The following is a 15,186-nucleotide window of genomic DNA, read 5'->3' on the forward strand; positions in this document are numbered from 1 at the left end:
CCTAGTAGAGGTTTACGCCGATCTCTTTATCGGCGGCGGCGGCGTAGGCTCTATTATATACCATCGGCGGCGTACGCCGGTGTTCTTACTTTAAAAGCTTGATTTTTCTATTTAAAAAAATAATATTTAGGAAAGGTTTTGTTTATATGTATTTAAGGAAATCAACGTGTTGGACATTTCGGAAAGATCCGGGGTTTTTGCATCAAAATCTCGCAGACCGTTCAAACATTTTCAGGAGTAGCTCCTTGCAAAGGGATTGTCCCTCGATCGCTTGCTCCAGATAGGCTTCGAACCTAACCCCGGTCTTTGGAATTGGTACTGCTACGTCTGCTGAAAAGTAATAGAGATACATAAAATAGTCACACTTTTGCTGTATATCTCGTGCAAAGCATAGTTTCACCTAGGGTTAACTCCTAATAATCGTCGCGACTTAGGGTTGCTATTAATGGTCTATTAATACTCATGACTCTCGTGGCACATGGCGCCTCCAGTTTTTTCGGCTGTTTTTAAGAGCTACAATTCCCGATGTGCGAACAGTAGGAATCCCTACCACCAGTCGCTACCACGCCTCCTGAGCCTCACACCATGTGCCAATACAGAAGCTATAGGACTGCGACTTCGAACTCATACCTTCGTCGACGTCACTTTCCTAGAAGCTCTAGGTGTAGCTCCGAAGACTTTCCAACGGATGCTTTTGTCGCGCTATGCTGCTGCGCTACACAAGAGAAACACCTTGAAACATTAGGGAGTGACTATTCGGCCAAGGATGCCGCCCTCGAAATCATAAGCAGTCTAAGTGGATGTCATTGCGTCATGGGTGAAAATCGTATAATCCGCGGCGTATCTACATAATTAAAATTTTACAAGGACCCTGGATAAAATTTTTAAAATGTAGACCAAAGATTGCAGACGTTTGTGTTCACAACATTGATTTCAATAGTCTTCGTTAAATCAAATTTAGAATGAAAGTCGACGGATTTTAAGTTGAAAGTTGTTACCTACTGTTTTCCGGCCTTACGATATAGGAGCTCATTATGGATGACCACGTAGCTTCAGTTTTCAGACAAGTTCGACTGTCCACTACGTTAGGGTAGCATCACTCACGGTCATTAGTTCCACTGTCTTGGGAAAGCTTTTGCTTCACCACTTTGAGTGTTCTTGCGAAGGACAAAGCCTCACCTGGTAGATATATGTGCCTACGTATTCCCATTTGTAAAAGGAGCCGTAACGTGTAGGTGATATTTAAACTTGGTTGATAGGCTATAATCAATGTGATTCACTCCAAGGGACTAGTTTTGGATAGGGCCGTCAACTTTAGGAAATATCAAACCGGGAGGCTTGGGTGTTAAAGGATGAAGTGTGAAAATCAAAATTAACATTTCAGACGCTATTGTATAGTTTCGCAAATAAACAACAGATGTTTGAATGCAAGACTTAGTGATTTTTCAAAACGTTCTCATAAGTACATATATCCTCATCTTAAGTATGAGGTAAGAATAATTTGAAAGGACTGTTTATGCCCCTAGAACCTACTAAAGGATTTTGCATCACTGATTTCGCTTATTCTTGAGGACAATTTAAAAACATGTTCGCCTTGGGTCATTTTATTTGAATTAATTGTTCGTTATTAATTTTTTCAAAAATGCAAAGTGAGCATATAAATTTATTATATAACTTTTCTTTTAGTGTTTTGTTTTAATAACTTGCTGAATTGAGTGATGCAAAGTCCGTGTTAAGCTGACATCGAAAGCGCCTGTTATTTTAAATAACTTTTGAATAGTTACAAAGAGTTAAATTTCGCAATTAATTTCTTATAACTGGCAGCGATGCGCATCCGTTGATACCTTTTTCGACCGTATCCGACCAATTTTCGACATAAACAATAAATAGCCTAAACAGCCTTAAACTAGTAGAAAATATAGTAACGCGCCGGACGCCGCGCCGCCGCGACGATATTTTTGGCATTCGGCAGCGGCGTGCGAAAAACGACCAAAATCGGCGGCGGCGGCGTTTATCGGCGGCGTATATCTCTACACCATTTCAAGTTGGATTTTAGAAAGGGTGAAGTGGAGTTTAGAAAGCGTCAATTGGATTTTGGAATAGTCAATTGGATTTTAGAAAGCGTCAATTGGATTTTAGAAAACGTTAGTTGGATTTTCGAAAGCGTCAAAAGGATTTTATAAAACGTAAATTGGATTTTAGAAAATTGGAAATTGTTCAGTTGGACTTTAGAAAGCGTCAATTGGATTTTAGAAAACATCAATTGGATTTTGGGAAGCGTCAATTGGATTTTAGAAAACGTAAACTGGATTTTAGAAAGCATCAATTGTATTTTAGAATAGTCAATTGGAAATTAGAAAGCGTCAATTGGATTTTAGAAAACGTAAATTGGTTTTCAGAAAGCGTAAATTGGATTTTAGAAAATTTTCACTTCACTTTAGAAATGAATCACTTGGCAATATACTTTTTTATAAGCGGTATTTATCAATGCAAAATTTTTTTTAAATGTAAAATAATTATTTTCAAGCGAAGATTGTATCGGTCTGTGCTAAATTCATACATTTTGTTATCAAATTAAAAAAAAAATGAAAAAATGCAAATGAAAGATGACTGTGGCATTTGTTTAAGCTGTATGCGTCGCGGCAGAGAGGTCAATACAGTTTCACCGTGTGGGCATTTCTTTCACACAACCTGTGTGATTGTAGAGGACCGAGGAGCGTGTCCTATGTGTCGCAGAGATATAACGGGTAACTATATAATATTGATAATTTGCACAGCTTTCTTTATATGGACTCTGTGTACCTACTCAGGAATGAATGCGCGCAATAGAAGAGTGCACATGAGAACCTCATCGCATGACCGCGAGAGCATTGTTAACGTAGCTGCAAGGGGCGAAAATTGGGTGGCTCTGGCCCAGACTTTGGGTGTCGCTTACAAAACGGCATGGTCATGGGTGAACGCCGGTGAAAAGATATTCAAACCAAGAGGCGGAAATAGGCCGAAATTGCTCACGAATGATCAGGTTGACGTTATGTTGAGGTGGCTTGAGGATAAATGCAGCACGACCCTAAAGCAAATTTGCGAGCGCATCCGAAGCGAATTCGGAGTAGTCCTCTCCCGGACCACGGTAGGAAACTACCTCGAGGGTAAGCTCTATAGTTTAAAAACAATTCACGTGCACCCTGTTACAATGAACAGTGCAGAGAACAAGGAGAAACGTGCTAGGTACGTTGGTAAACTAAATAATTACATTAGAGAGGGCAAGCAAATAGTTTGGATCGACGAGACGAACTTTAACTTGTTTTGCCGCCATACTAAAGGGCGGTCAAAGGTCGGCAGTCGTGCTGTGCAGCAGGTTCCTGCAGCCAGAGGGCCAAACGTCCACTTAATAGGAGCAATCGCAGCATCAGGGGTTGTGACTGTCGACAGACAACGGGGATCTTTTAATTCATCTGCCTGCGCTTTATGTGCACGCAATATGTTGGACTTGTGGGAGCAACAGGGAAACAGCCTTAGCGACTTGGTCGTTGTATGCGACAACGCGCCATGTCATGCAAGCATAGGATCTGTCATAGAGGAGCATACGGGTGGAAGGTCCAGACTTCTACGCCTGGAACCATATAGCCCTATGCTAAACCCAATAGAAATTGTTTGGGCAAAAGTGAAGAGCTAGGTGAAAGGCCAAATGGAAGTTCCCATTTCAGTAGGCTCCGGGGTATGCGAGCAAAGGTTACAATACGTGGAAACGCTTATAGACGCCGCTAAGGCCACGATAACTGGAGGAGATTGCGCCAGGGCAGTGCAGCACAGCTCCATTTTCTACGCGGCTGCAATGGCAAAAGAAGACATGCCGGTTGGTGAATGAACCTTTATTTTTCTTTGTTACATGAGCTGTTTGTATGCTTTTTCTTATAACTCCTACTTACTTAACATAATAGTATTAACCGCCTCTTTTAACTCGTTCTTATACTTATTTAACCTATTCATATTCACATTTTAAATGTATGTACATATACATATATATTTATACTGCTATTCCTTGTTAATTATCATCTTGTTGCTATTGTATGTATATGTAGCGTGTGAATTAATAAAAAATTACTATTTCCCAAGTACAATTGACGCTTTCTAAAATCCAATTTACACTTTCTGAAATCCAATTTACGTTTTCTAAAATCCAATTGACGCTTTCTAACTTCCAATTGACTATTCTAAAGTACAATTGACGCTTTCTAAAATCCAGTTTACGTTTAGTAAAATCCAATTGACGCTTTCCGAAATCCATTGACGTTTTTTAAAATCCAACTGACGCTTTCTAAAGCCCAACTGAACAAAGTCCAACGGAAGAATTTCCAGTTTTCTAAAATCCAATTTACGTTTTATAAAATCCATTTGACGCTTTCTAATTTCCAACTGACTATTTTAAAATCCAATTGACGCTTTCTAAAATCCGATTGATAATTCTAAAACTCAATTGACGATTTCTAAAGTCCAATTGACAATTCTAAAATCCAATTAACGCTCTCTAAAATCCAACTTGAAATGGTGTAGTACCTAGGACCTACCTAATTATTTTCTAGCTTTTATTTTCTAGCTTTTAGTATTATTATTACTTCATGTAAGTATTGTTTTCAATAAAACCGTTTAACTTAAATTTTTTTTTATTTATTTTATTTTAATGTTATCCTTCAATAAGCGCGGCTCCCAACTCGAAAAGACATACACTATAAGATATCAACGACTATCTCTTGCTGACCGAAAATAAAAAAAGAATGTACAAAGTGCCAACAAAACATGCTATCAGGGAAGTCTTTATGAATCTGGATCTAGAACGCCACCACGAAATTTGTTCACGATATCTTGATCTTGCGGCATGTACCTACCAGCGTTAAATATTTGTTTCCTCTTTTTAAACGGTTTTATTTAGGTTGACTTGACAGGCTGCACGGCCGTTTTGAGCGAATTTTGTAATTGAAATTTAAGTAACTTCCCGATAAGTTACAAGCTTGAAACTTGGAATATAGTTGAGAACCCGATGACAACGCAACAATAAGAAAAAAACGCCGCTAGGTGGCGCAAGGATCGATATATTCACAAAAATCGTATTTGTGGTCTGATTTGGCTCATATTTGCAACAATGCACTTGGTGGCGCAAGGATCGAGATATTCACAAAAATTGTATTTGTGGTCCGATTTGGCTCATATTTGGAATACATAATACATACAAGAATAGAATGCGACCTATGAAAAAATCGCCCATACCCGGCTGTGTTTTCACCGTAACCCAATTGAATTTTTTGCGTCCCTTCTACAAACTGTTATCCCCGTAGCAAATTCCAGCAGCCCTTTCTTGCCCTGGCAATACGTTGAATCTAACATCCCATTTACACAGCACCAAATGTGTAAAGGGCGAAAAAATCCGAATGCGGCGCATTTCCTCATAAAAATCGCAACTTAAAAATGACTAGGTAACTTGAGCGAATTTCTTCGCATTCGACCTGCAAATGCAATCCAGACATCTGATCTCAACACAAAATTTTCCTACCAAAAGAAACCCGCCAAGAATACAATGGTTAAAAGACGTATCACAATCTTAGTACTGTACCAGGGTTATAAATATCAGTTACCACTAGTTTTTTTTTAAGCCAAACTGACAATCCTAACAGAAAATACTTTGTATTTTTCATATTTTTTCGTAATGTATTTTCTTAGAATTGGTGTCCTCGTAGTCGAGTGTTGCAGAGAATACCAATACGTAATACGAATGAGGCCAATATAAATGCTTTCAAATAACTCATTTGAAGGTACGGATTTGAGGCCAGTGAAATGTAATAAACTCCGGTTTATTTATGTAATTAGTTTTGCTCCGTTTCCCAAAAATGAATGTATGTGAATCGGTCTCACCCTGCTGCACTTTTTTTTAGCATTAAGGAGACTACCCGAGAGTTTTGTCGATGGGGATGGTAATTTTCGGTAATGCGGTTCGAGATCAACAATGGTGTGGGAGAAGCTGCAAATTGCGCCTCTAGCCGCTTAAAATGATTTCTAAAAACATGCTGTTTCTCACCACGCTACAGCTCACACTGCCGCCCTCCGTCGTTGCTATCTACGTAGCTTATATGAAAACATCCCCTGCACCTTCTTCCCCACCTCTTTCTGGTCACTATTCTCTATTACCATATTCACCGTTTTCCCGGACTAAGCTCTTTTCCTAGATGTTCTGAACCCAGAAACGGCTTTCCTCCAATGGGGCTTCTCTTGCACAGTGCTGCCAAGCCTCTCTTCCAGCAATGACTGGTACTTCGGTATATTCTCAGGTGCATCCTGCCCTAGGCCCGTAACAGCACACGCGACCTAGCCTTATTCTATTAACGCGCAGCCACCTGCCTCTGGCCCCCAGAGTGACGATGTCTTCCAAATTGCACTTCAAAATATTGCATTCAAACTCTCATGGCTTAACTGGGAAGATCGCGGAGATAAATAATTTCATGAAAGGGCACAACATCGCGTTGCTGCGAAACAAGAGATGAACCAAATCGCAAAATCTGCTCTGAAGACTTACGCCTGCTAAAACAACCTCAGAAACAGTGCAATCGTTATCCATCACTCAGCCGGGTAGTATCCTTGAGTCCCAAGGCATATCTGCACGGTCAGGCGATACAAATCTGGAAATTATAAATTGTGGCAGTAAGAAAACAGCAAGAGAGAAATGTAGGCGGACAAAAATATGCAACACCGCACCGTGAACGAAGACGCCGCAGACATGTCGTAAATATTGTCAAAGCTTTCCTGTAATCATCAGTCGAATTCATATCTTCTAACCGCCGTACTTTCATTAGCTTCCAAAAAGCAAGATAGGCTGACAAGTGTGCACATACAGCCTTTTTGTTGGCCTCTCAATCCCGAATGATGTCCGTCATGGGAAAATTTGCTTTTCGTTTGGTCACAGAAATTACGTGATTCGACCAAATATCTCAACGAAGGCCGCAACGTCGGTGAAATAATAAGGCACAGATTGCAAGACCCTGGCGATCCTCAAATCAGGGACAGAAAAACAAGCAAGCGAAATGGAAGGAATATCTAAAGAAATGAAGCCTCTCTGCTGGTGTTGGAAAGCTAATCTCAAATCCGAAGAAACATCGTGACAAAATATCGCCTCTTTTGACAATGTGCTATCAGATGCGAAGAAATGAGCGGGAGCTTTCTGTCAGCAATACGTAATGTATTTCCAGGTCAACAAATTCAGACATCACTGCCAAAGTGGTTGAAGAATTCATTAAACATGGTAAACCATCAAAAGCAGTCGGCCCAGACGTGATTGCCATGTCGATTCAAAAAAACATTGGAATGAGGGATTCAATTATCTGGGGCTTTTCTTCAACCTTTATCTGTCCACTTTCATCATCCCTGAAAAATGAGAAATGCTACCCTCGCCATTCGGCCGCTACTAAAGCCTGCAAAACCAGGGTCAATTAGGGCAGCATATTAATCGCAAACCTGCGACCTGATAACTACGAACATAGCACAGCATACGCGCTAAATGCTATTAATACTCAAATTATATGCGCATCGAACCAAGAAGCCTATCATAATGCAACATTGGGAAAGGTATACTGAAAATGAAGGGAAAGGAAATCTGGCTAAAAACTCGGAATCAGTGCCCGAAACACATGTAGGTACATAGTTCCTGTCCAATGTAAAGACCTTTTTTGGTCCTTCCACTCCTTTCCCTCGCTCCTCCCTTTTCCCTTCCTATTCTACCTTTTCCCTCTCAATCTCTTCATCAAATATCAAAGAGCTGGTGCAATACGTACAATAGAACATACTTCTAATTTGCATTTGGATGTAGATTCAGTGTAATTCACTTACACATTCGCCTTTTATATTATGGGTGATCATGAATCACTTATCTTAAAGTTTCTATATATTTCTAGGATACTAGCATTCATATTCTAGAACAGTCCTGGGTAAGAGGAAGGAGATGTGAATGGAATCGGATGGCCGAAAATAAGAGAGAGAGAGAGAGAGAGGCTGAGATCGACCTGGAGAATGAGATATAGAACTAGGGAGATTAGATTAAGTTATTAAATGAAAACAATTCATCGGTATATATAAACAACTGCTCTTTTATCATTTCTGGCTAAATTATAATATAATTATCGATCTTAAATAACTTGGTGAATGTTCAAAATCTATAAATAAAATTCATAAACCGTTTTAGATAAGCTTTGCCGTTGTTACTGATTTATATATCTGTGGTCATAAGCAATAATCGCCTAAGAATCTTTTTACATGGGACTTAGGCGATTATTGCTTATGACCACAGATATGCCATATTATAAAAATAGCAGTATGACAAAAATTTTGTTTAGTAGAGGTTTACGCTTCCAGAAATGAAGTTAAAATTTTTAATTAGTGCTTGGGGGTTAATTCTGGCATCAGGATATATACAAGTGGTATCTGCACTTAGTTTTGACGAGGAGCGGCTAGCTTTAAAGCAATTCAGTACTTCTGTAAGTATACGCAACAAACGGAATATTATTCTATTTGAAAAGTGCGCTAATAAAACGAACGAGGATGTATCAGTTATTTGGCATCAAAGTGCACCAAGTGCCAGTCATCGGTATAAGCTACGTTTATTCCTTCAAATGAAGGTTAGGTTAGATTAGGTCAGGTTGAACTGGCCGGTCTATGAGGACCTCACATAGACTAATGAGTCCGTAGTGTTACCAGAAATTTATTTAACGACCAAACTACAAAACGCTATCAAAATCAGGACCTATGTTATAAAATAACTCCGTCCTCTTGGCAAAAACTAGAAGCTTTCTAGGACCTATGCCACTTGCTGCTTCTATATCTGACAGCTGTTTACTCCTAATAGCTGGATTATGTACATATGTTCACTATATATTTCATATCTTATACAGCCGATTATTTGGATATTACGACTGGGATAAAATCATTTTTCAGCCCCATTCATGAAAGGTATGAAGTATCCGCACAGCCGATGAATGTCCCATCCTTACTTATTTTTGTTATTACATTGCTTCGACCCTTTCAATAGGTACGATCACTCACAAATTATCATCAAAGTCCTCTAACGGGAGTCCAAGAAAACAAGCAGTGACAATATGGTTGGACCATAGGAATGTTGCTGTTAGAGGCATAGGCTCCACATTACAATTGAAACGATCGTGGGTGTCACGTGGGTAAACTACGCATGCAGGACATACGTTATGTGTGTCGGAGTTGTTTTGGCACAAGTAAGAGTTTAACCTGTTACAATATCCAGAACGATGTTGGGCCAGGGTGACTCGTGTCCAACTTGGTAATGTGCTTTCTTCTTCTGCGAGAGTCGGATAGTGTATATTGAGAACAAAGTTCACCAGGCGCGACCTAGCAAAGGCGGTTACCGATTAGGCTCAGGGCCTCTTTATGCTTATCTAGATCAAACGGCTGCGTAGGGAGGTGCCGGATCTAATCAAAGTTCTTACTGTCTGTTCAGCATATCGTTATGTTTTTTTTTGTCCTACTATATAAATGATATTCGGGGGTCATATTAAGAGATCCCGTGGCAGCATTTGGCACGCTTGCAGCCTTTTCTTGAGCGGCCGGCCTATTGCTTTGTAAATTGTTAAGAGCGTTTCTTTATCCTGTTATCAAGTGCTACCGGCAAGCTTCTTGGGGATTTTATTGCACTTTGTACATAAGATACAATTTTGGAAGCATGCGCCTTGAAAGTAACAGTGTTATCAACTTGACCCCTAAAATATTAAGGTGACTGGCAGGCAGTAGCATAAACGTGTACATTAGGGCGGATCGATTTAAAAATCGCTCATTGCTCTGTGAAAATCGTATCAAATCTAGGGATCAAAATAAGAAACTTTGCCGAAGGAACCATACCTCTAAAGCGAATTCTGATGTCCCCCAATTTTGGTCGAATTTTTGGGTAGGGGCAAATTTTGAAAACTCCCACTTTGACCCATTTATAGTGCTCCAATCAAGTCCAAATGTATGACCGACCCCCACTAACTTTGGAGGCCCAACCAAATGGCAGTGGCACACCCCCTGGAACCCCCCTGGGGGTTCACCATACAAACATTTCAAAAAATCGCCGGTTTTGCACTTTACATGAAAAAATCAACTAAACGGCTATGTTTTTTCTTTATTTTTATTTATTTATTTATAATAATATTTATTATTTATTTATAATAATATATATTTTTTCTCTTAACAAATTTATTTAGTCAGAACATATGTAAATGAAAAAATTAATTTAAGTGAGTTATAGAAAAAAACTAAAAAAAATTATTGTTTGAAGTCTTTTTTACTTTCAAGTCTGGGCAATTTCGCACGGCTCTCTAATGTCGTCGCCATAACAGCCTCTACATTTTCCGGTATAACCCGTTTGGAAACGCTAGATAGCAATTGAACATGTCGTTCCGTTCCTTGTATGTGTGATGAAATTTTTGGATCATTATACGGTGGATCATCTTGATTTAAATATTCTTTCAATGTATCGTACGGAATGCTTCGCGTGAATGGTGGTTCAAATACGATATTTATATCATTCAAATTGATCATTTCCGTATAACTTGTGCAATTAAAGTTTATATCTGGCTTTTTATAAACTCTAAGTTCCATTGGCTCGTCAACATCGGTTCGATAGCGTAGAATTTTCTTGATGGCACAGTCGCGCTTTTCTTTGCTATCATCAAACAACTTTGATAACAAGATATTTTCCGAATGCATATAATATGAATTATCTTTAATTACTTGATTGACAATTTTGCGTAAACGAGGTTCTAGAAATCGTGACCAACCAATGAACTTGAAAAATAATTGGTTGTTTTGTATTCAGCGGTTTCATGTTCCAGTCTTACGTAACCAATCAATTCAGAATTGGGTTCTCTCAAAATAACAAGATGAGGTTCTTTTACCATCCTAGTATGATACTTCTCATCAATTTTATCTATCGTTAAAGTATCATCTTTTCTGCCATCGAATGAAAACGCTAACAAATTGGTATCATCTAACCGTTTGCGAAGCACTTCTTGTCTGCATTTCTCTTTTTCTCTGCGAACTTTCGATTTAGCCATGATGAGAGGTTTCCCATGCTTATCTTTAATTTTAAAATCTTGCAAAAGAGCGGTTCCCAATGCTGATGATACTCTGTCAGGCACACCAAATCTGTCACATACCAAGGCAAAGTTAAAACAATCGTATCTCTCTGTGTATTGTGAACTTGTGGTTCTATTCATATATTCTTGAACCCGTGGCGGTGCGTATGTTGAATCATCGGGATCTTGGTATGTTGGCATTGATGGCATAGACGTTGCTCCTTGCTCTTCAGTTTCCATCATAAATGCATCCATTGTTAGTCTTCTCTGATTATGTTGATCGTACATGAACTCTTTGAGGCGTTCGGGAACCCAGCCGCATGCACATGGAGCTGCCCTCAAATCGCATTTACATGTTCCAATGTAAAAAATCTTTTCCAGAGATTTTACATACTCTGTAAATTGTTGGGTGTTGTTTCTTCTCTTGCTTTGCTCTTGATACTTGTCAAGCAATTTATTCAATTTATTAAATACACTTTTTTCAGCATTATTTCCATACCAAGTTTTTCCCAAATTCCAATCAACTTATCTTGTACTTGAATAGTGAATGATTTATGGGAAAACTTTTTTGTTCTGTTTTAGCACGTTCGCTTAAGTAAAAATAATATCTCAAGATATCCAGATGGGTTGGTAAATTAAGATCAGTTAAATCAGTAGACACACCAAAAACAGTAACATCATGCTTGGGTATATGACTCATTGGGTTTTCGATAGTTGTTGATGTAGTTGCTTCATCTTGCGGTGTAGAGGATGGTGGATTCATTGTAAACTTTTTGATTTGGAATGGTCATTTCACTTATTATTATTTTTTTTTTAATATTTGTTTATCTGAAATAAGCACTTCATACTTTGAGTTCTTCACAACGACTTAATGCATTCACAAAAACTGTTGCGTTATATATGGTCTACGAGACGAGGTAATAAGAATGAAATGGTAATTTCAATTCTACCTGCTGTGTCTTGTGGTGGCTTAAAAAAAACAACACAAGCAATTTTACGATCTGCAATTGTGTCACAGTGATACCTTCATTTTTTAAAACGGTTGAATAAAAAACCCACACAACTATGTTTACGACATGCAAATGCATCACAGTGATGCCTTGGTTTTAAAATGGTTGTAAAAACGCTAATTTCTAATAATTTTTTTTAATTTCTTTTCTATTACTAAGTTAAATTCATTTTTTCATTTACATATATTCTGACTAAATAAATTTCTAAAGAGAAAAATAAACTCCAAAAAAGAAAAAACATAGGCATTTCGCTGATTTTTTCATGTAAAATGCAAAACCGGCAATTTTTTGAAATGTTTGTATGTTGAACCCCCAGGGGGTTCCAGGGGTGTGCAACTGGCATCGGTGGGTCGGGCCTCCAAAGTTAGTGGGGGTCGGTCGTACATTTGGACTCGATTGGAGCACTCTAAATGGGTCAAAGTGGGATTTTTCAAAATTTGCCCCTACCCAAAAGTTCGACCCAAATTGGGGGACATCAGAATTCGTTTTAGAGGTATGGCTCCTTTGGCAAAGTTTTTTATTTTGATCCCTAGAATATGATTTTCACAGAGCAATGGGCGATTTTTTTGCCTCCCCACAAATCGACCCGGCCTAGTGTACATCCAATATTTATTTCATCATCATCTGTAGTCGTCGGCATAGGAAATGTATTCCCAGTTCGCAACTAGTGCAGAACTATCACATCAAGATACAGTACAGTTCTAATACAGTCCCCTTCAATTTCCAATTATAACGATATGATTCCTTACGAAATGACAATTGCCTATCATTGATTTGGTAGCTGATTGTCAAATAGTCGCAGCCTTCGAGCCAAGACTTCAGCGCTGCGGATACAAATGTTGCTGCCAACTGTCCCGCTCTGCATCTGATTAGCACCAGTTCGGAAATAAATTAAAGGAGGGCAGTTGGCAGCAACATTTGTAGCCGCAGCGCTAAGGTCTGAGTTCAAAAGCTGCGACTATTTCACTACCAGCTAGTACTGAACCAGATACAAATGCGAGGCAAGTGCCATTTTGTAGGGCATCATAATGTAAAAATTTGCAGTTGGAGGGGACTGTATTAGAACTAGTACTGTCTTTTAGTCCTGTACTAGATCGGAGCTAGTGCGATTCGCTGCAGGGTGTTTTCTGTCAGTCTTATATTTGGTAGCAATTGATATGGGCGACCCTGCTTTACATTCCTCTTTTTGTTCGTCTTGAAATACCCCCATGTACAAATAGCTAGGCAGCGGGACCTTGGTTTCTTCACAAAATGTTTTCTCTCTGAAAACACGTTCCCTTCTATGCAAAAATAGTATCTCCTTTCCCAGGGAAATGTGAGTTTCTCTCACTCAGAAAAGGAGTCCCATTCCGCTCCTCAGAAAATGCGCATACTTTTTTCATAAATATTCTAATTTCATTCGTAGTATATCCTCATCCGCCTTTTCAGAAGTTTTAATAGTATTTAATATTTACTTCAAATTTTTTTTGCAGGATGAACGCATACGTTCATACGGCTATCCAGTAGAAACACACACCGTGGAGACAAGCGATGGCTATCTATTGACCCTTTTCCGCATACCTTATTCGGAAAAATTAAGGAAAAAGCCCGCTAAGCGGCCAGCCATTCTCTTACAACATGGTTTGTTTAGCAACTCCGATTGTTGGTTGTGTAGTGGACCGGACCACTCGCTAGCCTATATGCTTGCTGATGCTGGTTTTGATGTTTGGATGGGTAATGCACGTGGCAATATTTATTCGCGTGCAAACTCTCAATTTACCATAAATAGTCCAAAGTTTTGGAAATTTACTTGGCATGAAATCGGCACACGAGATATACCAGCAATGATCGATTACGTTCGTAGCGTGACCGGTGAAAAGGCAATACATTACGTAGGACATTCACAGGGCACTACAGTTTATATGGTGTTAATGTCCACGCTTCCACAATATAATGCGAAAATTAAGACGGCTCATCTTTTGGCGCCATGTGCATTTGTTGAGAATTCGGGGAACTCTGCTGTTAAACTTGCACCATTTGTTGCCTCACCTGATAGCATATATCATGGTTTGTTTGCCGATATGGAATTAATACCGAAAAATCAATATGTCAATCGTTTAGTAGATACTATGTGTGGAGCACAACCCGAGCTTGAAAAACTATGTAAAGATGTTGTGCTATGGTATGCTGGAGATGGATATCGTAATACAAATTTGGTAGGTACAGCGAGAATCTGCCTAAATAAGTTGGTTATTTTAGATTTGCCTCTCTTTTTCTTTCAGACCTCACTTCAAGTGCTCATTGAAACCCATCCGAGTGGCTGTTCAAGTAATCAGATTATTCACTTTCTTCAGCTATTTGTATCACGAAAGTTCCAACAGTTTGATTATGGTATAAAAAAAAATAGAGAGATTTATAATCAGGACACGCCACCAGAGTACGATTTGAAAAAGATTACGGCGCGTACCTTTTTGTATTCAGGCGCTAATGATGCAATGTGTGTTCCAAGGGATGTTGATACTCTGGTGAAAAATATGCCAAGGCATGTTAAGGATTATCGTGTGCCGGAGTTAACTTGGAATCATATGGACTTTGTTGTTGGAAAACAAATGCGAGAGTTAGTTAATGATCGCGTTCTGGAGGCAGTGAAATCTTATGAGAAAATGTAATGTGATTGTTTGTAGGTTTAAAAAATTGTGAGAAAGAAATAAATATTTCTTAAGATGGATATATGTCACAAGATTAAGCTCGGCTATTCACTTAATTGTCTTATCGAAGTTTCAATGAAGTATGACGAGGACTATATTCTAAAAAAAATATGCTAATCCAAATTTTCCTTGGTAAAAAAAAAAAAATGTATACAATTTTCTTTCAAAAGGAACTCATAAGTTGTGTTTGGCAGATTCGTGCCATCTTTAGCGTAATTTTTCATTTTGATGAACATATATTCATTCCCTTATATTTATATTTCATGTACGGCTGACCAAAGCCTGAGTGCTATGAAATAATAATTCAAAGAGTTATGGATAGGAGCATTTTTTTAGTGTTTTTCTACTCCATACTCAGCCTACTGATGA

The 15,186-nt window shown here is 38.7% G+C and overlaps 1 protein-coding gene across 1 annotated transcript; it reads left to right on the plus strand.

The window, feature by feature from the left end:
• The first annotated feature begins 8,383 nt into the window (after nucleotides 1–8,383).
• Nucleotides 8,384–14,855, plus strand: LOC137244462 (lipase 3-like). Its single transcript, XM_067773468.1, has 3 exons — nucleotides 8,384–8,513; nucleotides 13,603–14,325; nucleotides 14,392–14,855. The coding sequence occupies exons 1-3, from the start codon at nucleotides 8,394–8,396 to the stop codon at nucleotides 14,776–14,778; spliced, it is 1,230 nt and encodes a 409-aa protein (XP_067629569.1). The 5' UTR covers nucleotides 8,384–8,393; the 3' UTR covers nucleotides 14,779–14,855.
• Nucleotides 14,856–15,186: the final 331 nt, after the last annotated feature.

This window comes from Eurosta solidaginis, chromosome 1 (genome assembly GCF_040869045.1).
Source record: "Eurosta solidaginis isolate ZX-2024a chromosome 1, ASM4086904v1, whole genome shotgun sequence".
Classification (NCBI taxonomy): domain Eukaryota; kingdom Metazoa; phylum Arthropoda; class Insecta; order Diptera; family Tephritidae; genus Eurosta; species Eurosta solidaginis.